At 36.3% G+C, this 27046-nt stretch overlaps 4 protein-coding genes across 6 annotated transcripts; 2 read left to right on the top strand and 2 right to left on the bottom strand.

The window, feature by feature from the left end:
- Window positions 2916-4551, bottom strand: LOC109227856. The gene is made up of 4 exons (XM_019393047.1): window positions 4424-4551; window positions 4069-4348; window positions 3689-3705; window positions 2916-2961 (listed from the first exon to the last, which is right to left on the bottom strand). The coding sequence occupies exons 1-4, from the start codon at window positions 4501-4503 to the stop codon at window positions 2916-2918; spliced, it is 423 nt and encodes a 140-aa protein (XP_019248592.1). The 5' UTR covers window positions 4504-4551.
- Window positions 5648-15560, top strand: LOC109227024 (betaine aldehyde dehydrogenase, chloroplastic-like). Of its 2 annotated transcripts, none has more exons than XM_019392010.1 (16): window positions 5648-5741; window positions 5859-6008; window positions 8134-8267; window positions 11251-11331; window positions 11415-11563; window positions 12326-12418; window positions 12503-12626; window positions 12711-12776; window positions 12879-12948; window positions 13049-13125; window positions 13824-13937; window positions 14177-14254; window positions 14338-14489; window positions 14574-14634; window positions 14743-14849; window positions 15251-15560. In XM_019392010.1, the coding sequence occupies exons 2-16, from the start codon at window positions 5891-5893 to the stop codon at window positions 15330-15332; spliced, it is 1506 nt and encodes a 501-aa protein (XP_019247555.1). In that variant the 5' UTR covers window positions 5648-5741; window positions 5859-5890; the 3' UTR covers window positions 15333-15560. The 2 variants fall into 2 exon arrangements, with proteins under 2 accessions (XP_019247555.1, XP_019247556.1); XM_019392011.1 differs by having other exon boundaries at window positions 5656-5741; window positions 5856-6008.
- Window positions 19134-22454, top strand: LOC109227025 (protein EDS1L-like). The gene is made up of 3 exons (XM_019392012.1): window positions 19134-19704; window positions 20540-21343; window positions 21423-22454. Exons 1-3 carry the CDS (start codon window positions 19381-19383, stop codon window positions 22122-22124), a joined length of 1830 nt encoding a protein of 609 aa, XP_019247557.1. The 5' UTR covers window positions 19134-19380; the 3' UTR covers window positions 22125-22454.
- Window positions 23015-25176, bottom strand: LOC109227026. 2 transcript variants are annotated; one of them, XM_019392015.1, is made up of 3 exons: window positions 24911-25176; window positions 24724-24790; window positions 23015-24245 (listed from the first exon to the last, which is right to left on the bottom strand). In XM_019392015.1, exons 2-3 carry the CDS (start codon window positions 24751-24753, stop codon window positions 23343-23345), a joined length of 933 nt encoding a protein of 310 aa, XP_019247560.1. In that variant the 5' UTR covers window positions 24754-24790; window positions 24911-25176; the 3' UTR covers window positions 23015-23342. The 2 variants fall into 2 exon arrangements, with proteins under 2 accessions (XP_019247560.1, XP_019247559.1); XM_019392014.1 differs by having other exon boundaries at window positions 23015-24250; window positions 24911-25175.

Raw genomic sequence — 27046 nt, forward strand, 5'->3', positions numbered from 1 at the left:
ATCACACAAATACTCTAGGTCCCCTTTTTGATTTGTTATGACCACAAAATCCAAAAGTCTTCATTTTTTTAAACTCGTGCCCAATCAAACAAATTCACATAAATTGGAACGAGGGGTACTAAATGCAAACTGCAAACAGGAGTCCGAAACCAAAATGTTGTTATTTTGGACTAAAAACACATAAATAGGTGTAAAAAAAAAGGTAACAAAAATATATATAGCGCCAGAAATAGTGGCGCTATATATAAACGGTAACTAGACAGTTTATGTATAGCGCCACTATTTCTGGCGTTATACACTGTCAGAGTGATATAGCGCCACTATTTCTGGTGTTATACACTGACAGTGATATAGCGCCAGAAATAGTGGCGTTATATCCCTCCCCAAAAAACCCTCCATCTTCTTCTTCCCCCGTCTTCTTCCTCCATTATTCTAATCCCCCTTCCTAAAATTGGTCCCCCCTCCGTCCGCCACTAAAAAAAAAAAAAGATTTTGGGTCCCCCCGGCACATAAAACTTGAAGAACGTAGGTCCCACACTCCAGTACAGCTTCTTGTTATTGTTGATTCACGCTTTCGGAGTCAAATTTTCGATCTATTTGCTTTCCGAAAATTCTAAATCGAGGTATTTCGATTTATTTTAAGTTGAAACTTTTATAATAATGCATATTATTTGATTTGAATGTGTTCTATTTCGGTTGGTGGTTTTATTTTCGAAATTAGCATCTTAAATTTATCCGGATTTAATTTTACTGTTTTATATAAAAATATAAATTTGTCAAATAAATTTGTCTGTTAATATTCTCATTTATATATATGTGCTTTCATGCCGTTTTGTGTTTTATTTGCAATTAAATTTATTTGTTATTTATGTTTAGTTTAGATTATTTTTTAGCGTAGTAAAATCTAGACCTTTTTAGCGTAGTAAAACGTAGACCCTTTTAGCGTAGTAAAATTTAGAGCCTTGTAGCGTAGTAATGTGTAGTATTTTAGCTTAGAATTCCTTTTGTTTTAGTATCTATTACTGGTATTTCGATCCTCAAAATATCGAGCCCGGAATCCATACGTAAGTAATTTGTACAATTAAGTTATTAAAAAATATGAATTTAAATTATAAAAAAAATACATAATTATTAATGATAATTTGGTGCCACTGGGCCTCAAAATATCGAGCCCGGAACCCATACGTAAGTAATTTGTACAATTAAGTTATTAAAAAATATGAATTTAAATTGTAAAAAAATACATAATTATTAATGATAATTTGGTGCCACTGGGCCTCAAAATATCGAGCCCGGAACCCATACGTAAGTAATTTGTACAATTAAGTTATTAAAAATATGAATTTAAATTATAAGAAAATACATAATTATTAATGATAATTTGGTGCCACTGGGCCTCAAAATGTGGAGCCCGGAACCCATACGTAAGTAATTTGTACAATTAAGTCCCCATTAGAGACCACCTGGTGCAGCTCCACGATACTATCACCGACGAGTCAGCGGAGGTGGATGTGCAGCGATACACGAGGCTGTTGCTGCTCCTTCTATTTGGGGGGGTCTTGTTCCCGAACACTTCGGGGAACCTAATGAGCCTCCGTTTTCTGCATCATATCACCCGGTTCGAGGATACGGCCAGCTACAGCTGGGGTGGTGTTGTCCTCTCATTTTTGTACAGGCAGATGTGTCGGGCTTCCATGGGCACACAGAGAGACGTTTGTGGCTTCCTGCCGCTTCTACAGGTGACAACATATTCAACGAATATGTCCGTTAGTTACAATTCTACGTAGTTATAGTTTATCTGACACTATACATCAACTTTCTATGTTAGGTTTGGGTCTATGAGCGATTTCTGCAGCTTCGGCCACCTCTACCACAGCTACCGGCTAATGTAGACATTCCGAATCTCCCTCTAGCTTGTAGGTGGGTTATGCGTCGTAGACTTGAACGAGAGTATGATGCCCATCATAATCTCCCCCGCATCAGGGATGTCTTGGATTTGCTGGAGGACGCACAGGTGTATATCTAACTAAACGTACCAGTTATTGTTTAATTTAGTGTTGCGCATACTAACGGTTTGTGTTGTTATTTGATAGTTCATCTGGACGCCGTACAGCGAGGAGGTGATAGGTGCCAGCGTATTGTACGTTCGGCCGATATATTTGGAGGGCTTCTGTCCCTCTTATATATAGAAGAGTGGTAATGTACTAGACTTGGTAATGTACTGGACTTGGAAAAAAATTATTTTATTACAAGCATAATTTTATTTCATAAATCAGGCAACATACACATATTAACTAATTATTACAACATCAACTCATGGGTAGTTAGGTACACTAGAAGAACACCCACCCCAAGCTTGATTATTGTTGCCACCCAAAGGACATTTTCTACGGTCGTGTCCTGTTTGCGAGCATATACCACATTTTCGCGCATAAACTGTATCACTAACATCCATTTGGTTCCGTATACGCGTTCTCTTCTGCACCTGTATTTTACGCAAATAGGACTTGTTACACACCATTTTAAATGGTTCAGGAGGCCAATAATGCTCAGCACCCAGTGGCTGCAACTGACCACTATATGTGTTTAGGTACTTCGAAACACTATATTGTCGATCAACATAGTTGGTTGCACCTAAACCAACTTGTTGAAAGCACTTGATGGCATGTGAGCAAGGCATGTGGTAGATGGACCATTTTCCACAAGAGCATAACCTTGCAGATTCATTTACAGTATGCACATTATTACCCCGATTTTGATGGATAGCGGTGCGAACTTCAAAAACATTTCTTTCATTATCATACTGCAAAAATGAATGCCAATGTGCTCGTCGTCTGTATTTCTAGAATCTCGTCATCGGCACTGGCATAAATTCAACACCCCTTTCCATCAATGACGTTGCAGCCGCAGACCTTTCAACGAACCTCTCCGCCATTTGCTTGAACGACATCCGCACCATGGCTGTGACAGGCAATCCTCTTGCCGACTTCAATAACCCGTTGAAAGACTCTGACACATTTGTAGTCAGAGTTCCCCATCGTCTGCTACCATCCGCATGCAAAGTCCACTTTTCAGGGTCATGTTGCTTGTGGGCTTCTGGAAATTGGCTTTCAAATGCCTAACACAGTAACGATGGTAGGCATAAGGTTCTTGCCATGCAGGCAAGTTCTCCACAGAACTTAAGATACCACCGTGCCGATCAGATATTAGACAGATACCGGAACGTTATTTCACAACGTGCTCTTTCATATGGTTCAAAAACAACGTCCACGTCTCTTGGCTTTCATTGGCACAAATAGCAAAAGCTAGAGGAAATATCTGTCCATTAGCATCTACTGCCACGGCTATTAACAGCTTGATATCGTACTTTCCATAGACATGAGTGCCGTCTATGGATATTACGGGGCGACAATGCGAAAAACCATCAATTGCTGGTTTAAACGCCCAGAACACGTAATTGAATATATATTCTGGTTTACCTGCACTTCGCTCAAGCTTCCACTCAACAACCGTCCCGGGGTTAAAATGCTGTAGTGCAGCCATGTACCTAGGCAGATCTGCAAATGACTTATCCCAGTTACCATACACTATTTCAAACGCTCGTTTGCGCCCGAGAAATGCCTTTCTTTTAGTAATGGTATGGCCATGTTCCTGCTGGACTGATGTAATGCACTCTTTGATTTTATACCTTATGGACTGTTCGATCTGTGGAATAAGAACAAGAGAAATCAAGTCAATATCCAAGTTGAAGTGATTCCCGTTGAATGTGTCCATTTCGCATGTGTGGGTGGGAATGTATTTACCCACTTTCCACATACCTGTCTTCTTCTTGGTCGCACGCAACATCCAATTACATGGCCAAAACCACCTGCGGCAAACAACCTTGTATACCGTCGGACTTGACTCCCATACCTGCATCTCATGTCACTCTTTTACGTTGTGCATTTTACAAGCCCTGCTTAGGCGCGCTTTATCAGGAAAAAGCATCCCCTTTGCAAGTACCATTGGTCTAGACTCATCCCACATTGCTGTCCGGATTTCATCAAAATCCCTTGTGAGAGCTTCTACATCCGGCACGGTTGGCAAGTTATCAATGTAAGGAATCTCTCTTGAATGAAACGGCACTTCGGACTCATACACTCTTCGTCTAGGGGGGTCTCTCTTCAAATCAGGTCCTTCCTCCTCATCCTCTGCATCACCATCCTCACGAGCAAAGGGTGTCTCATCCCCGGATTCATCCGCATTGTTATCGTAATCACTGTTCTGTTCCTGACTCTGTGCATCTGCTAGGTCCCGATGTAATACATCATTTTCGGGCAATTGAGTGAGTTCAACTTGCTCGTTTTCACTGCACAACCAACAAAAATATAAGCTACTAAATTAATAAATAATTTTCATATTTTGTGTAAATCACTTCACTTACAAGTCGTAATGTGATAAAATTTCATGATGGACGTTATCAATTAGGTGATGACTACCGGATGGGCCACTTGTAAAATTCATATCCGGCCGGTAACCCCTATTAAATATGTGAGCGTTAAGACAAATTCAATACAACAAATATATACATAATTAACACAAATGAAAATTAAAATTTACCACTCGTCTTGTGAGTTATGGAAAGCAGGGTTTAAAGTATTTTCTCGCTGCTCATTCACCGGTGGTGATAAGTTTAAATCAAAGATAACTCGTTCATCCGGAACTTGTCCGGCAAAAACTGTTCCAGAATAACCCCCCGATGACTGGGGGTTATCTCTACTACGCACAACCTCATTTTTTGGAACGTCTTCGACCTTCACGTACATCTCCAACATTGTGATTACAAGAAAATCCCGACATTCGTCCGGAGTCCTCAAAAAATCACTCAAAGTTTCATCATCGTCGATGTTAAACTCCGAGTAAAAAGCAACCCCTTGCGGAGTGACGGAATAAGGATATCTTCCGGTTACTTTAAATATCACCGAACGTTTCCTCACACTCATTTTTTGCATAACAACGATATCAATGTATCGTACTCCATTGTCAGTGGCAATTTAACATGACACTTAGCAGGTAAACTGTAGCCCACGGAGTTATTCTCCATCACAACCTCACCACCCCAATATAATGAAACTCTTATCCTACGCTCTTCAGACATTATAAAAAAATGCTGGAGAATTTAACAACAACAGACGTCAAGAGTTAAAAAAAATTTTGAATGCATTTCTATGCGATTCTAACCTCTTTATATAGAAAATGGGGAGCCGGGAAGTTTTTTTTTTTTACATATATAGCGCCAAATAAGTTGGCGCTTTATTTTGAATTATTGTACTGGTCAGAAAAAAAAAGGATATAACGCCACTATTTCTGGCGCTATATCACTATCAGTGTATAACGCCAGAAATAGTGGCGCTATATATTAACGGTGCTGTTACCGTTAATATATAGCGCCACTATTTCTGGCGCTATATATATTATTGTTACCTTTTTTTTTTACACCTATTTATGTGTTTTGAGTCCAAAATAGCAACGTTTTGGTTTCGGACTCTACTCATTACCTCTTCTAACATAAGACTCAACAAAAGCAATTGACTAAGGCTATTTCTTGTTAGGTAATATGTTATATTATTATTTTTTTCCGCTCTTCTCTAAATATTGATACCGCTTATAAATAAAATGTTGGGCACGCCCTGTTATAGGCTGTAAGGAAAAATTCCACTTTAGAGCTATCTTTTTTTTTTCCACCTTTCATTCATCTTTTGGTAAGTGGTTGGGAATTCTTTTTTTTTTTTTTTGGTCAGTGTGGTTGGGAACTTAGTTGAGTGCTTCTATAAATAACAACTTACTCCCTGATCTATTTTTGTTGTAATGTAAAGTAGAATCAGCTTTTTTTCAATGATCATATCGAGATATGGCAATTCCAAACGTACGTATTCCCAGCAGACAGCTGTACATCGACGGTGAATGGAGAGAACCAGTCAAGAAGAACAGAATACCTATAATAAGTCCGGCTACTGAAGAAACTATCGGTATGTTTCAGCAAATTATGATTTGCATACTTAGTTCTTGCTTTGATTTTCATCGTCTTTCTTGATATTTTTCTACCTTGTTGAATTGTGTGTATTATTTTTGACCAACCACGTGGAAGTTTTTTGGTTGATAATGGGTAGTTCTATCTTCTTAGATACATTCTTGACAGCAGTGGCGAATGGGCGGGTTGGGCTGAATTTAGGCGGGTCAAGATGGATTAGGTCAATAATTGGGTCATTGCCCAACCCAGCCCAAAGTGAACTTGGGCTAAACAATAGGTCATAACCCAACCCGCCCAACTTGACCTATGTTTTAGAACCATGCTCATCTTGCATAAAAAAACCTTTTACCTTAAAATGTGTAAGTTAAAAAATATTTTGCGAAGGGTGAGGGGTAGGGTGGGTGGGTGGTGTAGAAAAACGAAAAAATAAAAAATAAAAAATTGAAAATTTCAAAAAAAAAGTAAAAAAAAAAAATATATATATATATTTTAGGGGGTTTGCGCGGGGAGAGGGGGTAGAGTGTACGGTGGTGCACAAAAACAAAAAAAAAATTAAAAATTTTTTTTGAAGGGATTTGCGGGGGGAGGGTAGAGGTTAGTGAGTGGTGCAGAAAAATAGAAAAGTAAAAAATTGAAAATACAAAAAAAAAAAAGTAAAAAAAATTTTTGAGTGGGTTTGCGGTGTGTGTGTGTGTGTGTGTGGTGGTAGAGTGGTGGGCGGTGCAAAAAAATAATAAAATAGAAAATTGGAAATACAAAAAAAAAAGTAAAATAAATTTTTTGTGGGGGAGGGGGGGGGGTTGGTGAGTGGAGTAGAGAGGATGGGTGGTACAGAAAATTAAAAATAAAAAAAGTAAAATTGGGGCGACTAAGTAAATTTCTAGATTAGTTGGGTTAAAATCCCTTTGTTTTGGTGAGTTTCATGGGTTATATTTGGGTAAAAATTGCACGGGGCGCCCTATTTGGTCGCCCCCATTTAACCTATACCCATTTTTTTTAAAAAACTTTTAACTTGTGCGTTGAAGCAGCAGCTAACTGAAAGTCTGAAACTAACTGGTTTGAATAAATAAATCAGCTTATCATAAATCTGTATAAGTGCGTTGAAAACTTTTCGTTATAGAAAAAATGCACAGATTGTTTATCTGTTTATGCTGAGACTAACTGGTTTGAATCACAACGAAAACCCCTTTGTTTGTGCCATCTCTTAACATCATCTGTTTTGATGGATGGCTTAGTTTAAGCCTCTGGGAAGCATGAAAACCATAAGCCAGTTACAAAACAAAAACTTCAGCTCTAGAGCTGAAGTTCGCCAGTTATAAAACAAAAACTTCAGCTCTAGAGCTGAAGTTCGCCAGTTATAAAACAAAAACTTCAGCTCTAGTTTCGCCAGTTACAAAACAAAAACTTCAGCTCTAGAGCTGAAGTTCGCCAGTTACAAACACAAACTTCAGTTCTAGAGCTGAAGTTCGCCAGTTACAAAACAAAAACTTCGCCAGTTACAAAAACAAAAACTTCAGCACGCTTGGTTCAGCACACTTGCTACTTCAGGGTTGTCTACTAGAATGGTGAAGTTTTGCGTGATTGCCTTTGCTACTTCAGCCCCGTATGCTGAAGTTATGCGAAAAAGCGGGTACGCTTGCAATTTTTTTTGCAAAGCGGGCACAAGTTAAAACGTGATACGAAAAGTGGCTATAGATGCAAATCCCCCTATATTTAGGCTGCTTAATAGGTCAGAATGAGCTATAAAAAATAATGGGTTAACTTGGGCTCAACCCAAATTGACTCATGAGCTAAAATATTTGTAGCCCAACCCATTAATCTCTGGGCAGGTTGGATAGGTTTGGACTCAAATTGCCACCCCTAAGTATGATGTTGAATTGCGTGTAACTTCGGGGCGAAGTCATGTTGGTGTGATCAACTGAACACCCTTCGCCCGAAAAATTATGTGTTATTGATTAAAAAATATATTTTGAACACCCTTCCATGACCACTAACAAAGAGCGTTCCAAATTTAAATACCCTTATTAATTTCCTTGCTTTGCCGCTGCCCCTAAAGCTATTAGAAAAAGAACGCATTTGCTTATTTAATTTTACTGCAACAACGAGAAATTGGAATTTTTCAGGGGATATACCGGCTGCTACTGAGGAAGATGTGGATATAGCTGTGGAAGCTGCTCGGAGAGCGCTAGGTCGGGATGACTGGGGCTCAACAACAGGGGCACAGCGCGCAAAATATCTTCGTGCTATTGCTGCTAAGGTGTGTATACCGATTTGGCTTCTTCTTAAATTTTGTTTGATTCTATGCAGGAAATAAGTAAGTTTTAAAATATGGTTTCATGGACAAGATTGACATCTACAACATCTAAAACTGAACTACATGACACTGGTTATATTTTTGTGGAATTTATTAGAACCCAGATGCAGACATTTACTAGTTTCAGAAACAGAGAAATGATCTTTATTTGGAAAAATATGCTAACTTATAAATCTTTTTTTTTTTTTTTTTTGGGTATGAAGACAGAACTTTGTTTAACAATTCTTTCTAGAAATTGTTTAGACCATTTCTCGATTTGTGCGTGTTATTCTTACGCAAGGACTTTGCTAAATTTTTTTATATCGTTCCAAGTTTATCGGATGTCTCCGAAGAAACTAACTTTGTTTAACAATAATCTCCAAATCAGTTGACAAGAGCTTGAAAAAATAATCATCTTATTGTGCTTAATGATAATTAAATATGTCAAAAAGTGAAAAAAAAATTTATTATTATTGCTTGTTTAGAAAAGTTACTCCAATTAGTATAACAGAGATGGACAACTGCAGAATTGTAAGATAAGAAAAAATAATATAAAACAATCAATGCTTATTAACTCATCAAATTGTTATTTGCTACTCCCTCCGTTCCAGTTTATGTGAACCTATTTCCTTTTTGGTCCGTTCCGAAAAGAATGAAAATTTAGCTTAAACTTCCAATTCTACCCTTAATGAGAAGCTTTTATAACCAAACAAATACTCGGACCCTTTCAATCTATCCGTGGAGCCAATAACTCCATCGTTGAAATAATTACATCAGTCCCAACTCAATTACTAATTAGGATACAAAAATAATTCGTTGAACCATTGAAATAAATATTTCTTTCGGTGATGCATGAACTTTGTTTCTCAATGCAACCTCTGAACTGGTTAGCAGAAGCCTGAGTCAATAGTTGTATAAAGCTAGTATTAGAACCTTCGTATAACTGCATCAATGAATTTAAAGGAAAAGAAAAAAAATCGATACCAATAAATAAATTAAAATATAAAGACCACCAGCAAACTAGGAAAATTAAAATTTGATTGTTTAGAGATTGAACCTCAAGGCTTGAGCCCAACGATTGTTGCTCATGTTGTTGCATTGCTCTAGCTTTTAAAGTCTTTTATGGTGCCCTCTTCTTTTTTTTGCTCAAGTTTTGGTTTCAATCTTCCATATCCACTTCCTTTACCCTTCTTCTTAATTGGATCGAAAACTCTATCATTAGTTCCTCAAGGACTAGTAGATATACTAAATTTGGGATAGCTCTTATGAGCACCTTCTGTATATAACTCACTTTGGAGTTTGGTAATCTCAACCCTTGCTTGATACAAATACTTTCTAGCAATTTCTTTAGACTCGGTATTGTTTGCTGCTAAAGTCATAACAACAAATGATTCTTTCATCAAACCATTTAAGTGAATGACCATAGATGGAATTGGTGATTTCTTCCTATTGTTGTACTCATCAAATCCATTCCCTTGTTTAGCATTCTTTGTCCATCTTTTCAGAATATATTGTACAAGGATATAAGAAAAATCTAAGTGAAAGAATAACACTTTTAGTGCATGGTAACATCACCAACCCAAGGATTCAAACATAAGACAACTACAACTTATGGAATTGTCAAATGAATTGAATTGAACGGTGTCAGTTTGTCCTCCTTCCCTCTAAGAACTGTATATGTGCGACAAGTGCCATTATTTCAAATTTGGTCACCTTCTTAGATGTTCCTTGCAAAAATTCATGTTCAAATCTTGTAAATATAGTTCTTGTGTAGATACTCGCAGCATACTTTAATATCCCACAATCTTCTATAGCAAGTTTAGGTGTTCCTTGACATTTAAAATCCTATGTCGCCTCAATATCACACATTCCAGCTGCCCGTTGCTCATAATGATTAACAAATTCAGTTAACGTCATCGTCTTGCAAGCCATTTCAGTAAAGATCCTATTAGTGCTCTCACTCCTCTGAGTTGATTTAATGTCCGCGGAGAAAATGGAGCGACTAAATGCAGGGCACCACTTTTCCCTCAAATCATACAATCTTTGAAGCCAACTATTGCTCCCACATTCCCATTCTTCAATTTCTTTCCCTACGACTCAATCTCTGACTGTGACTTGCACCTCCATAAGAGCTTATCAAAATATTTTTTTCTAAATCCTGATTCCAGTAAAGTTGAGGTATATTTTTTTTGAGCATTTTTGTCAATATGCCATTCGCATAGACGGTGACAAGTACTAGGAAAAAATTCTTTAATGGCAGACCATTTAATTGATATCACTTTCCCTGGGTCCTTGAACTCAGGTGAAGTGCCATCTAGTTGTTGAATGACTCTTAATATTGCTAGTCTGTTTAATGATCATTGAAATATCACCAACCTATACTTCGTCAAATTCTACCTCTCCATTGAAGGATGGCTTAACCTTGTGCAGGGGCGAATTTAGGGGGGTGAAAGGGGTTCGCCGGAAATTACATTGTACATATAAAGCAAAAATCCGTTTTGTACATCTTATATTATATATTGAATCCCCTTGCTACAAACCAAAAGCATAACTCAATGGTCAAGGGGGTTCAAAATCTTTATGAGGTTGCGAGTTCAATTCCCACTGGCCACAGTCCCTTTCACTTTTTTAACATTTTCTTGAGACGCCTGAAAGGTAGTGCAGCTGTAGATATCGCGGAGGATAAACAGGTGCACATATTTTCGGTTTAGGCGTATCTAACTTACTATTTGAGGACCATGATTTTGATGGTTGTTGAGATAAGCATCCTTAAAATACTAGTAGTAATTTAGCAGCAAATCTCCACTCAAGTAGATTATGTTCTTGGATACTAGTCTCTGCTGTGTATATATTGCTTTTCACCTGGTGTTGTTGAAACCGTTGTTCATGATTATTCTGCTTTTCAAAAAAAGATTCATTTCCTAACTGTTTTAGATTTTTTTCTTAGATACTGGAGAGGAAGTCTGAACTTGCGAAACTCGAATCGCTTGATTGTGGAAAAACATTATTCGAAGCTGCTTGGGATATGGTATGTTCTCGCATAACGAAATAAACATATTCTGCTTCATCTTGAAGTACACAATTTATTTTATGTGCTCTTTTATATTTCAGGATGATGTCGCAGCATGTTTTGAGTACTACGCAGACCTCGCTGAAGCTCTGGATTCAAAAAGGAAGACTCCAGTTGATCTCCATCTGGATTCATTTAAGACTTATGTTCTTAGAGAACCTATTGGTGTAGTTGGATTGATAACTCCATGGTATGTGCCGTTTTTCAGAGTTATTATGGTTTTATTAGTTTGACAAACCACAAATTGATAGAGGCAGATGTCCGCGTTGGAACTTCTGCATTCCAGTTATGTTTTCTGTACATGTATAAACTCGCCGGCCATGTTAGTGCCATTGACAACACAAAACTAAGGCATTCTGCTTTATTTGAGCTGGTCTGATTAAGTTCTTAAAAAGTTAAAGTTAGTTTGGCAATGAAGAACATTCAGTTAAGCTAGTTACCTCCTAGTTCAGCAATATATTTCATGCAAAGTTGGACCATAATATTAACAAATACGAACACTGAGAATGACAATTCATGTGTACTTGTTGATTTGATGGTGACCCCAATTAAAAATTTCCAGTATTTACAAGGAAAAACATGAGATGTGGTGAGATAAAGGCCTTTAGAAAGTTGATATAACTTATAAGGGTAAAGATGCCTCAGAAAAGCTCCATACGAGGTCCACTTTGCCAACTCGTAAATGTGGCGCGAGTTAATTAAGTAAATCCACTGACTGCATTACCCCTTCTAAACATTTCTTTTCCTCATGGAGAAAAGGAGTAATCCTCATTGACTTAGTCGAAAGCATACAACTTGGCTAGAAGGTGCAAAACTTTGTGCTAAAAGTGCATGCTTCACCTGACTATTTCAAGGCAATCAGGCCACACACTCTTGAATTTCTTTTACAAGATTGTGAAATTTTAGTGGTTTTTTATGAATGACTGATGATTCTTTTGTTTTCATAATGAAGGAATTATCCACTGTTAATGGCCACATGGAAAGTTGCTCCTGCCTTGGCTGCTGGTTGTGCAGCAATACTTAAGCCGTCTGAACTAGCATCTATGTCAGTCCTTATCATATTATCTATGTATCCTTAATCCTCATTCGTTGCATCTTCAAATACACGACTCTGAAAATTCAATTGCAGAACCTGTTTGGAGTTGGGTGAGATCTGTAGAGAGGTGGGCCTCCCTCCTGGTGCCCTAAACATTTTAACAGGATTGGGGCCTGAAGCTGGTGCTCCTTTGGTATCTCATCCTCATGTTGACAAGGTTTGCCTGTTTCCTTATACTTTTGGATATTTATCAAATCTCACATTTTAATATGGCAAAGGAAATTTTATTCTTTGGTGGCAGATTGCATTTACAGGAAGTGGCGCCACAGGAGTTAAGATCATGACTGCTGCAGCTCAACTTGTTAAAGTATGTTCTGGCATAAATAAGTAGTAATTTATTTAGGTTCGTACTGACAAAAAGCCTAGCTGGAGGGTGGAGTATAACTAAGCCCAAATGTTTCATTTGCAGCCAGTTACTCTTGAGCTTGGTGGAAAAAGTCCTATAGTTGTGTTTGATGACATTGATAACCTTGATCTAGGTTTGCTCTTTTTAATTTCTATTTGACAGTTATTTTCTGCACTTGCATTTTGGTTAAGAAGTTAACTTATCGTTAAACTAATCTTGGCGCTCTAATGCAGTTGTTGAGTGGACTCTTTTTGGTTGCTTTGCAAATGCTGGTCAAGTTTGCAGTGCAACATCACGTCTTATACTACAGGTAACAAGTGTTAAATGTGGATGAGGTCCATATATTTAGTCACAGTATTTTCCTCTGGTTAGCTCAGTAACTGGGTTGGCACTATTTACCATTATCTAGTAAGTAGCTATGTGTACGTTTGATCATCAAGTCATGTCGTGCTTGGCAGCGTAATAGGAACGTCAACTTCAACTCTAATTAACACATTGTGAGGGTTATGATTGAGAGAAGATACCCAAAGCTGCAGTAAGCCCTATAATACTCATCAGAGAAAGAGCTAGCTATCATCTGTCGGTTTCCTTTATCAACACTCTCTCTGTCCCCTAAAATGTGAACTAATGAGGATTATAAGGGTACAATTTTTGGTTTTACTTTGGATATCAATTGATTTACCTAATGAAAAGATAATTTATAAAATCAGAAATTGCATGGAGAAGAATACTATCAAATGATATACTGGAATCAGAAATAGCAAAAAGGTGTAATAAATATGAGCATATGAGACGGGGTGGACTTTCCAAGAAAAAGATGATTTAGTATGTGGTCTACTATACTTTAGTATACCAAGGGCAGACGTGAATTCTGATTACTTTAGTTCTAACTATAAAAACTGTAGCATTTCTCGGTCTTTTTGATGTATTCTTTTGTTCTATTTTCCATTCTGTTATAGACAAGACAAGGTTGGAGCTTTTGTTGACACCAAATTCCAAATACTGCAGGAAAGCATTGCTTCTGAATTTTTGGAGAGGCTGCTTCTCTGGATAAAAAATATCAAAATCTCAGATCCTTTGGAAGAAGATTGCAAGCTTGGTCCCGTTGTTAGTTCTGGACAGGTTAGAAAAAGTATGCTTTCGGATTAATAGAAGAGGCGGATTGCTTTCAGAAACAAAATATGATATTTTGTTACCTTGAATTGAGACTTATATATCTTATTAAGTGTGAATTGAAGAGTGAAGGGAATATTGATTTTCAAATAGTATCAATGTGTTTCATTTTACCTCTCCTCATTTATGAGGTATACACTATTTCTGCAGTATGATAAATTTTCTGTATTGATATTGTTAATCTACAGTATGAGAAGGTATTGAAGTTCATCTCAAAAGCCAAAGATGAAGGTGCGACCATTTTATGTGGTGGCGAAAGGCCTCAGGTAAAAATCCTTCCTAAAAGGCTTTGCAGGTGCTTTATTTGTCAATCTTTTGTAATACAAGTTAAACCACGATCAAATCGCAGCACATGAAGAAAGGATATTATGTTCAACCAACAATTATTACTGATATTAATACCTCCATGGAAATCTGGAAAGAGGAAGTATTTGGACCTGTTCTTTGTGTCAAAACATTCAAAACTGAAGAGGAAGCCATTGAACTAGCAAATGACACCAAGTGAGTTGGCTATTCGGACTTACCAAAATAGGGGGTTCTGCTACTTTACATCAATATAAAATGTGTTTTTTTTTTTTGTCATAGGTATGGTTTGGCTTCTGCTATTATGTCAAAAGATCTTGAAAGGTGCGAGCGTTTCACAAAGGTAGGAGAATATTTCTCATTTGCTACAAGCAATTTCTTTCTATGAATATCAAAAGGCATAGTGGCTGCTGCAAGAGGAGCATGACATCTTGTTAATTGGATTTTGCAGGCTTTTCAGACAGGGATCATCTGGCTCAACTGTTCACAGCCAACCTTTATGCAGCTTCCATGGGGTGGTAGAAAGCGTAGTGGTTTTGGACGCGATCTAGGGGAATGGTAAGCACTCACTGGGCTTTCTCCAATGCATAATTAGTTGTATTTCTATTTGCCAAGAGCTATATCTCCAAATGTTTCCTTCTTCATAGATGGCCTCAGATTTGAAATTGCTAGAATGATGGATCAAGTAGAAAAGAATTCCAAAAAGTATGTTTGGTAGGTCACCATACTCGGGACGGATCCAAGATTTCAAACGTGTGGATTCAGAGTAGTATTACGGCATTCACTATTCGTTTTTGACAATGGATGCAAACTTAGTATATATATATATACTCTATCTTTATTGAAAATTTTCACACGACGCGTAGATTATTAGTCATATGGCAAAGTTGTCTGACTTGATGTGTATTTTGGCAAGTTATGGGACTGATGAGAGATGTCACTTGTCTTGTTTGATGCAGGGGTCTTGAAAACTACTTGAACATTAAGCAGGTGACACAGTATACATCTGATGAAGCATGGGCTTTTTACAAGTCACCTTAAAAAGTGTGAAATTTTCTCAGTGTAGAAGAACATGCAATGTATTATATTGCTGTTGTACCAGAACCACTGAAAGGAATAAATTGATTGAGGCTTGGGATGATGTGAAACTAGTCTACCCTTTGTTTGTTTAGCTAGTCAACAGCACTTGTTATCACATACAAGTATATTTCATTGGCATAAGTTTGGGTAGAACAAAGGATAAGTAATATTTTAATTCCTTCACGTAAACTATCTGTAGTTTTATAACAATCCCTCATTCTACCAAATAAAGTACGTAAACCCCTCTTCACAAATTTGTATTTTTCTACCTTTCCAATCCTTTATTTCGTAAATTTTTCTAAAGAGAAAAAACCATAAGCGGCAGTTCTTTATCTAGAAGTACTTATTCGACTTGACATTGGTCACATGTATGTCTGAAACCACATAAATCTATGGTTCTAACTTCTTCTCATGGAGCGTAAAGAAGGGAGCAGAACCAAATTGTTCTTCAGTGGGTACCCACTTTGCATTGCAATAATAGAGAAGAATATAATAGGTAGGAAATTAAAAAATAGTCAGATTTACAAGTGGTCATTCAAAAATAGCCACAGTTTCAAAAGTAATCGAAATTTAGCCACTTTTCATGTAAAGATAAATGTGAACCAAAACACTGTTCAAAATCCGGAAAATACTCCAGCATAATATACTGGAGTTCCAGCATAAGTATACTGGAACTCAAGCATAATATACCGGAGTTCCAGTATAATATACCGGTCCAGCATAATATGCTGGAAGTTCATACACAGGTGCTCCAATCTCCAGTATATTATGCTGGAACTTTCCGCGTGTTGGAATAAGTTCATACACGGGTGCACCGATCTCTAGTATATTATGCTGGACCAGTCCCTATTGCAGTAAAATAGTAGCTATTTTTCAGTGACTTTGCAAATGCTGGCTATTTTTGAATGACCAGTCCGAAAACTGGCTAGTCCGTGCTATTTTTACATATAATATTAATCACTTTGTCCCTATATACATGTGTATGTGATTTGAAATTTTTGGTCTAGAATAAGTCATATATATATTTGTATGACTACAAATCATTTTATTAAGGATAAAATGAGCATTTTAAAAATTAAATTGTTATTAAATATAGAAATGTGTATTGACTAAAAGAAGAGTAATTGGGACGGAGGGAGTAGCACTAATATACTCCCACATTTCATTCGTGTCTTAGAGCATGTTTGGCCAAGCTTCTGGGAGGCCGAAAGTACTTTTTTCTTTCAAAAAAGTACTTTTTAAAAAATTTAAGCTGTTTGGCCAACAGAGAAGTACTTTTGGCCAGCAGCAGAAGCAAATTTTCTACTTTTGGGAAGAAGCAGAAAATTCTAGCTTCTTCCAAGAAGCAGAAGCAGAAGTGAAAAATTAATTTATTCGAGATAAAACTATCCTCACCATATTTATATTTTTCAAATTATTCCTTTTTTCTTTTCATTTTGTTTCTAGTTGTTACCATTCTTTTAAAATTAAAAGGTATCATATACATGAATCATATTGTAACTTTCCAAATTCTTTATTGACTTTTCTTGTTTTTGATTTGTTCTTTGTTTAATGTCTTGTAACTTTTTAAATTATCTTCTTCTTTTTTCACACTAAAGCAAATTATCTACATCCTTCTTTGAATTATCAAACATCTTCCTACAAATAATCATTTATGATTTCTTCTGTTATATGCTATTAGTTCCTGAATCTTTGAAACAGTTATCAAATCTAATTTGTGAAAATTACCTACAAATAGGTATTAAATTTATAATTCCATCGCATAATCTTTCTATATATTATTAAAAGAAGAAGAAAAAACATCACACATTAAGCCAAGTGGGAGCTTGAAAATAGGCCACTTGACAATTTAGAACAAAGTTAGTAAGGTTAGGTAATACTAATTAGTTTTATTTTAATTTTAATTTTAAAAAAATAAATTATGCATTATGTGTTTTTAATAATTAGTTATTCTTTTTGAATTTAAATTTAAACATACTTAACTTTTTGTTTACAAAGAAATTTATTTATATATATTTAAAATTATTTTTATTTTACGTTCAATGCCATCTTTCAAGTTTGACACTCATAATCATATAGTTATAATTATCATGGCTATACATAATTTCATCCGACGACATTCTTCTACCGATAAGGAATTCAATTATTATGCTAATGAAGACATTACTGCAGATAGGGGTGTTCATGGTTCGGTTTGGATCGGTTTTTCCCTAACAAGAAACCAAACCAAGTAAGTCGGTTTTTCAAATATTAGAACCAAACCAAACCAATTAAATCAGTTTTTTCTCGATTCGGTTTATGTCGGTTTTTCGGTTTTTTCGGTTATTTGTCGGTTTTTTCTTAAATATGAGACATACACTACCAAACACATATTCCGGAGACCACATTTTCAATGTAACACTATCAAATCAATTGCCCTTTGAGTATTATTTACCAAGATATATTGATGATAATTGAATCAAATAGTCATGAATAATTTAAGGACTCAATTAAAGATATATTATTTTTAACACGAAATGGATTCTTACACTTAACAAAAGAAAACTACCAATCAAACTAGAATATAAAGGTAAAGAACTATACTAAAAGTGTAAACTATTAACATTTACCATTAAATTTTTGAAACTTTATATAAAAATATACATATATATAGGTGTAATAATAAATTTAAAATAGCTATTTCTATAGTCGGTTTGGTTCGGTTTTTTCCTGATTAAACCAAAATCAAACCAAATTTGATCGGTTTTTAAAATTCAAAACCAAAACCAAACCAAACAAAAAATTATCGGTTTTTTTGGTCGGTTTGGTTTGGTTTTTGGTTTGGTTCGATTTTTCGGGTTTTTATGAACACCCTTAACTGCAAAGATTGAAGAAGGAGATAGGCCTTATGATATTCCTTTAGAAATGCAAGGCAAGTCTTCTACTAATATGGAGGCGTTGTGTGATAGACGTAGAGATAAAATTATTGAGAAATATTATCATGTGTGAGTGCCTTTACTTATTATTTCATGGTAGATTATCAATATATGGTAATTTGTGGAATAGACTTTTAATTTATACTGAATGATGTATTTTGATGATTCAAATCATCATGTAATAATATGTAATTATACTAGATAATAATATATGCTTTGGTATAACTATATATGTAAAATTGATTTAAATCTTTAATATGTTTATTTACTTATGTTTTATATTTTAATTAAATTAAATAAAAAATAATAAAAGTCTCTTACGATAAATATTTGAGTTCATCTTTCTCTTTAAAGAATATAGACCTTGATACTATCCTTTTTGGTAATTTGACACTCAAAAGTACTTTTTAGAAAGATTGGCCAAACATAATTTGTTTACCAAATATTGCAAAAAGTACTTCTTAAATGAATTGGTCAAACACAAACTGTTTTTCTCCGCATGTACTTTTGGAAAAAGTGTACTTCTGAAAAGAAAAAAAACTTTTCAAAATAAATAGATTTTGGCAGCTTGGCCAAACAGGCTCTTAATTTAACTGCCACAGAATTTAAGAAGGTAGAAGAAAAATATTTGAATTTTGTATTTTTAACGTAAATATGTAAAATGTATAAAAAAAATATCCTTTGAATCTTATGATTTTAAATATATTCTGTTATCGTATTAGAGAGTGTCATTAGGAGCACATGAGTATATTAAATTAAAAATTTTACTAAATAAAAAAAGATTATATTTTCTCGAAACAGAGTAAAAAAAGAAAGTAAAACAATTTAATGATGAGCCTCGTAAAATATGAGTGGGAAATTTCCTGGATTGGCGCTGTTTCTCTTCCAATAGAATTTCCATACCAAGAGTCAAGCAAAGCAAAGACTCCAAAGTCAATGCCACGACATTTCATTCATCAAAAGCTTAAAACCCTATTTTTCCTTAGCTTCATCTCACCACAATCATCAATCTTTCTTTAAGATTCTTGATCACTAAACAGAATATATATATATATATATATATATTTCCCATCTTTGAGCTGCTAAGTAGCAAAATGGTGAGAATTGAAGAGGGGAGAGAAGTCAAAGATGAGCTGATCAAGAAAGCTTGTAACTTAGCTATGGAAGCTCACAATTTGTCTTCTGGGAAGCCTTATATTTACAAGAAAAAAAGTGGATCGATGGATGTTTTTTTTGCTTTTGCTGGAAATTGGTTTGTTGATGGTTGGTACAGTAGCACTTGTTTTGGAGAGAAAAAAATTAACATATCTTTGTTTCCATCTTTGAAAAGTGTTGGCACAGATGAGGTTGCCATGGTTAATGAAGCATTTGCTAGCAGATTTGAACACATATTGAACAACTCTCCTCTTAAAATTGAGGTACTGTGTTTGATAATCTTGTTCCTTTTCTTTCTCTTTTTTGGGTGGTATTTTGTTTTTCGTTTTGGGTGATTAAATGTTTAACTTCCGTGCACTGACAATGTATAATTTGTGTATACAGTAGCAAATTAAGGTGACTTGAACAACAGTGTTATAACAATTTAGACTATAGTGACAATGTTAGAATTCGTTACACTGTCTTAAATATGATAATTAGTTACCTAAATAGTATGTGAATTGTGGAAAAAGATTCAATATTTTTATTTTTGGGGTGGGGTTTTGAAGGGAGGGACTGTTCCAGAAGGGGGAAGGAAAAACCTCAAGTGTATGTATGATAGCACTGGAAATGGATTAGCACATAGAGGAGATTGAATATTGTCTCCTTTCTTTTTAGACAAAGGTTTTCAGTGTGTGTGGGTGAGAGAGTGAAAAACCGCTAATATTTCAACAAAACGCATAATCTTAGAAGTACAATGAATTCAGTCCAAAAACCTTAAAGGTTAAATCAATCATGTTTAAATCTTAAATCCGTCTCTCCTCCCAGGACCAGCTTTGTCAATTTCAACAATGGGAGACAGAGAGGGTTATCTCAGCGTCAAGAAGTTCCACTCCTGACAATATCATGCTGATCTAGCCAACTTAATTCCTCTTTGTTATTAGCTCTTAGTAATCAAATCTTCATGTCCAAGAATATGTTCCCAAGTCAAACTAAAACACTGATTCCTACCAAATTTCCTTCAAGATGATTCCTCTTTAGACTAACAAAGATTAACCTTCATAGCTTCATCTTTGATTTGGAAACTGAATGTTGATTCATGGGAACTGTTCGTTTTAGGTGGAGAAGGCGATGTCAGATGGAAAACAGATAGTGTTTGCAGGGCACTCGTCGGGTGGCCCTATTGCGATTTTGGCAGCCCTATGGTGTCTGGAACATTGTTGCACAAGACCAAATGACAACCTAGTTTATCCATACTGTATAACTTTTGGATCCCCTCTTGTTGGTGACAGAATATGGTCTCATGCCCTCAGGCGTGAAAACTGGGCTCGTTACTTCATTCATTTTGTCATGAAGTATGATATCGTTCCTCGGATATTGCTTGCTCCCCTTTCATCGTTTCAAGAATGGCTTCAAGCAATCTTTGACTTCATTAATCCAAAATCCCGGAATTATCAGCACGAGGCAGTTGTAAGATCAAATGATGCATCGAAGAATTTCTTTATGACTGTAATGAAGAGTGCATCCTCTGTTGCAAGCTATGCTGCATGTAATCTTAAGGGATGTACAAACTTGTTGTTAGAAACAGTTTCTAACATTGTTCAACTCAGCCCTTATAGACCTTTCGGAACTTACATCTTCTGCACTGGAAATGGGAAACTGGTGGTCGTTGAGAATCCAGATGCTGTTCTGCAGTTACTGTTCTATTGTGCTCAAATGAGTTCCGAAACAGAAGTTGAAGAAGTTGTTGCCAGAAGCTTAAACGAACATTTGTTATATAGAAAAGAAATGCAGGAAAGCTTAGAGATGCAGGATGTGGTTCATCTCAACAATCTTACCGATATTCCCTTGTCTTCAAATGCCATTGCATTAGCTAGTGATGAAGTGGTAACTATGAATTTAGCCCTGAATGACTTAGGCCTGGTAAGTGATAAATGTGTTTGCTCTTTGTGCTGATTTTCACATTTAGCTCAAACTAACGGTTTTTTTTTTCACGTTACAGAGTACAAGAGCAAGGTTGTGTCTTCGTGCAGCAGGAGAATGGGAGAAGCAGAAAAGGAAGAACGAGGAAAAGATTGATGGTAATAAGAACAGCATCATGGAAGGATTAAGCAAGATACAGGAGTACCAGATCAAGTGTAATATTCAGAAAGTCGGGTATTATGATGCGTTCAAGCTTCAAGAAACCATAGATGACTTCAATGCTAATGTGAAAAGGCTCGAGCTAGCAGGAATATGGGACGAAATCATTGAAATGTTGAAAAGATATGAGCTCCCAGATAGTTTTGAGGGACGAAAGGAATGGATAAAACTAGGGACACAGTTCCGCCGGCAAGTTGAGCCCTTGGATATTGCAAACTATTACAGGCATTTGAAGAATGAAGATACAGGACCTTACATGATCAGGGCTAGGCCGAAGCGTTATAGGTTCACACAACGATGGTTAGAGCATGAAGAGAGGGTGCAAACAGGTGAACGCTCTGAGTCTTGTTTTTGGGCAGAAGTGGAGGAACTAAGAAACAAGCCAATTATGGAAGTGCAAAACAGGATTTTGAGTTTAGAAACAAAGGCATGGGATTGGTCCCAGAGTGGCCTTCTGGGCGATGATGTTTTCTTCCCTGAGTCTACCTTTACCAAATGGTGGAAACAACTCCCTCCTCAGCACAGACTGACATCTTGGATATCAGGGAAAATAAATTCTTAGCATCTTTTACAGCTCCATATTATGCCATTGCCAGCGCCCTAATGTTTTGATAATGATGGTGTCCTAGCCAGCTTGCGCGTACTCCTAGTCCAATGCCCTAATAAGAGAAGCCAGATGGTGCATAAGTGAAAAATGTCTGGATAGGCTGAAAGCACCACATTACTTCAATAAGAGCAACTGTATGGTATCTTAGCTCAGATAATTGAAAATGCCTCAATGTTCCTAGGAACTGCTTTGCTTGTATGGTAGAATAGTAACAAGAATACCAATATTCAAATATTTAAGGTGGGATACTACATGCTCACGTTTCCTCAAGTAAGAACGTTTTAAGAACCTGAATTCCTTAAATTAACCACGCTGACAAAACTTGGATTACACAACTTTTTTAATAGGAAGAAATATGAACATAATAGCGGCAGAAGGCCAAGGTCTAGATGTCAAATATTAAAGTCACTCATTGTTAGAAGCCATATGATTGTTAATCCTTCTAGCAGAAACAGGATTCCACAACCATCACATCATCAGAGGGGAAAGTAGCATGTATGCTACGAGTTCAACCGAAACCAGCATTTTCAATATATCTATGTAAAAATTACTAAAATTCAATCTTGAACCGTGCCTCTGTACATCATAATTGCTTGGAAGGAAGGTCTCAGTTACATCATTATACATAGCTTGTAGCAAAAAATTTATCAATACTTATCTGCTGCACTACAAGCCCATAATGTGGTGGGGATGCATTTTTTGGTTCAATCCCAAAGTGAATTAAGAGAAAGTGAAAGCAACAGACCAGTTAACAAATATAGGTTGCTCATTTACTCAGATTAATCACAAGCAGTCAAGATGAAGAGCAGCAAAAATATTAAAAAAGAGAAGATATTCATGCAAAGTTTGATGTCCAATTGTTCGCTCTTCTTTATTCATGGTAATCTGATAGAAGATGACAAAGTGCTCAACAAGACAAGGACCTTTATATCATCGAATTCAATCTACCTAACTTTTATCCAGCTTATCTATTCACATAACGAGTATTCTACATCAGCACAAGCATCATATTACAATGAGCAAAATTATAAGAGAGCCATAACAGTTCCCCCGTGCTTTCAGAATCTCGGTCCTATATCAACATCTAATGCTAAGAAAGATTTGAGTCTAACAAAGTCAAGCCACATGGAGAAAGAGGACGCAACATACACATTCACAGAAAATAGAATGTTCCTACGACCTTGATATCATGCTACAAGAACGAGTCGGTCGAAATGTCAGACTGCCTGCATCTTCGGTTGTCTCTCCCTCAAGTGGGTCATGTTTATACTGCTTCCTGCAACTTGGACACCGCCCATCCTCCTCAAGAATCCTCTTGTGACAAAAGAGACAAAGCCTAAACCCACAAGGACAAGGGAGAAAGCTTGTGTCTGTAAAATCCAAATCCTCACAGCATATAGGACATGATGTCGGTATCGATAAACTTTTACATCCCCATACAGAGCCTCCCCGGTAATGCTGCCCCAAATTCATAGGGAAAGTATACTGTTTCGATAAAGTCGGAAGACTTTGCGGACGGAATGCATCATCAGGCCTCCACGCCCGAAAGCTGACCGGAGAAATAGGTTCCCAGGGCTTCTGCTTTGAAACATCCAGCCCCGATTCATGCCGATCAGGATCTTCTGGAGAACTCACATGCACCACATTCTCATCCCTCTCTGGAGCTGAATCCAAGCTAGAGCTAAGCTGCTCCTGCTTCTTATCAGTGGCAGCTAAAGCATCAGCAACAGCTTCCCAATCATCCAAGCAGCCATCATCCCCTTCGTTATCTTCCTCACTCATACTCCCTGAACAACACCCACCACTGCTACTACTGCTGCTACTGCTACTGCTGCTGGCACCCGTGAAATTGGTCCCCGAATCATTCCCTTCCAACAAGCTAGTGTCGCTGGTGGGGCTATTAGAAGGTGAATCAAAATCACTATAGTTGTTTGTGCAACCTCCATTCTCTTTTTCTTCGTCTCCTCTGGGCTTTATCACTAACTTCTCCATCAATAGTCCCCTCTCATTAGCAACGTGCATCCCCTGGCCAGGAGCTCCTCCCCCACCATTCAATTCCTCATTGGAGCCTTTATTCTTCACTACACAAGCCCAATAACCAAGAATTAAGGCACATACAAATAGGAAAACAACATAATTACTCCTCCCTCCATCCCAGTTTATGTGACCAAGTTTGACTGTGCATGGAGTATAAAAATTGAAAGAAAGGAAGGCTTGAAAACATGAGGTCTAAAATGAGCCATTGACATTTGTCTGGCTACAACTTATCTCATTAAGGGCAACAATGGAAACTAAAAAGGAAATAGTGTTACATAAGTTGGGACAGAAGTATCAATCTTGAGACTGAACAAATATTCACCAAAAGCACAGACATATTCAAAGATGTCAACTTTAATGGGTGTGATATACCTTTGTACCACAAAATAAATTTATTTACAATTGATGTGAGTAGATTTAATAAAAATATATATATTTTTAAAAATTTGTTAATTGTAAGAAGGGAAGATTACTAATGCATGAAAGATACATAAGAAAGGGAGAAACTTTAAGCAACCTTGCGAAAGCCACTGTTCCCGTCGAGCATCAAGCTTGCACTGCTTCAACTTAGCCGACCGATTCGCCTGAACAAAATACAACTCAATCACATTGGAAAGAAAAAAGCTTAAATATAATTAATTAAAATGCAAAAGGAAACAGAAATTTGAAAGAGAGAAAAAAGAACAAATTAAACAAATTGTTACCCTTTTTTTCTTGGCGAAATCTTTGGGGTTAGAGGAAAGCATAGGGATTGAAGCATTGGCGATTGAATCGGAACCCATTATGGTTGCTGAGTCGAAATCAAATTTGGCAAAAACCCTAAATTGATCAGAGGAATATCACAAAGAATTTAGAGAGAAGGAAGGATAGGAATATAGGTATAGAAAGAGGAGATAACGGAAAATATGGTTAATGCAACGCTCCGCTCTTTTAATTTTTTCAGACTCTAAAATTAATAACAATGGGGCATATATATATAAGTAGTGTACCGGAATTGCCCTTGATTTTTACCCAAATCTATGCGTTTTCTGAGGGAGATGACACTATAAATAAGTGGAAATGAGGGGGTGATTTTCTCAGTTGAAACTCAAATTTTAAATTTAAATATTAGTTGGATAAAAAAAATAAAAGGACTAGATAAATGGACATTAATGGGAGCGTTTGCATTAGTAATTATTGGTTAACCAAATAAATGTTACTCTTTTCCGTACAAATATTCTATTGTCCCCATTATTTGGTCAATTGAATTATTCTCTATGCTATAACTTTTTTAAACTTCTTATAAAATTTTGATTTATGCTAATCCAATATAATGTTGAATACGTACTATCTAAAAAAGAAATTAATATACAAATTAGAATCTCAACGTTGAGTTTGTGTTTACTTTCCGAACCTCGGCGATTTTTTTAAAATAAAACGTGTACATTTTTCTGTTTCTTTTAACAATATATTCCGTTTACGTACAAGAATAATAAATTTTCTATACCATACAAGAAAATAAATGTGGGGAACTAGCATTATGCATAGTTAAAGTACTTAATAAGATGACTACATTTTTTACTGAGTTAACGGGGGAAAAGAAGAATGAATTGGATTAAAATTATCTAACTCAAACTCGTGATTGACACACTTTTATCACTGGGTTGTATACTTGAGGAAAATAACTTACAAAACATGATTTAATTAAAGATATATAAGGCAAAATGATATACAAATTCGATGGTTTGATCTCTCGAAGAGAAAGTATATTGTTACTTCCCATTTTCAGTAATTCATGAAACATAAGGATAACCTCAATTGCACCTATGATCTAGCTTACCATTTTTAAACTTCATTTACATCCTTGATATCTCACTTTTACGGATGGGAACTTTAGTTTTTTACTCTTTTCCTTATTTTCATTTGAATAGGGTAAAATACGATGTGACACGTGGTCATCTAAAGGAAGGACACGTGGAACCCACTAAAGAAAGGGCACGTGGGACCCAAGACGGAAATAGCCACCAGACGCAGTTATTCCGCTTATCACCGGAAGGAATAATGATCATTAAGGTGCATTAAATGCTTTGTGCCCGGTAGCATTTAATAAGGAATATTCTGCAGCGTTAAGGGCGACGACCCGTTACAAGGAATTTGGCATTTATGTCCACCGTTACATCTTCATCAATGACTCTCATAATTGACGTTAAAGGAGGGCATGATCCTAGGACCTCTATCCCTAGAAACGACTATAAATAGAGAGCTCAGTTATCATTGTAAAGGACAAATTTTCTGGCTAACTTATAGTATATTTTATACAAAGCTTAATACAGTTTTACTTTCTTGCTTTTGATCTCATCATTGCTGTGCCCGAAAACCTTGTTCCCGGATTCGTCAACTCTGCTATCTCATCTACATTTTAAGGCTAAATATTGTATATTTCTTCAGTCATTTTTTTTATTTTAGGATCAAATTAATTCACTTGTCTAGAAACCACTGTACCATTTTACGGGAAACCATAATTCTTCCTCTCTCTTAACTCACCTTTCTTACATGTGTGGGCTTTCCTTTTATTCCCAATTTACATTGGATAAGTAAAAGTGATATCTACATATCCTCAATATTTTTCCTACAATTTACAACAGTATGAACACCCCATCCCCTACACAGACACAAATAAAAGGAAATATATGGTAGTTGTAGGTAAATATTCTCTTGTCATATACTCCAAAACATCACTATCTATACCAAGTATGTACTTCGTGTTAAAAAGAAAGCAATGAATTCGGTGATATGATATCTCCAATTTACAGTATACTGTAGGGTCTTTTAAAATATTCACTTAATTCTTACCGCATTCG

This window comes from Nicotiana attenuata, chromosome 6, assembly GCF_001879085.1.
Source record: "Nicotiana attenuata strain UT chromosome 6, NIATTr2, whole genome shotgun sequence".
In the NCBI taxonomy this organism is placed as follows: Eukaryota; Viridiplantae; Streptophyta; class Magnoliopsida; order Solanales; family Solanaceae; genus Nicotiana; species Nicotiana attenuata.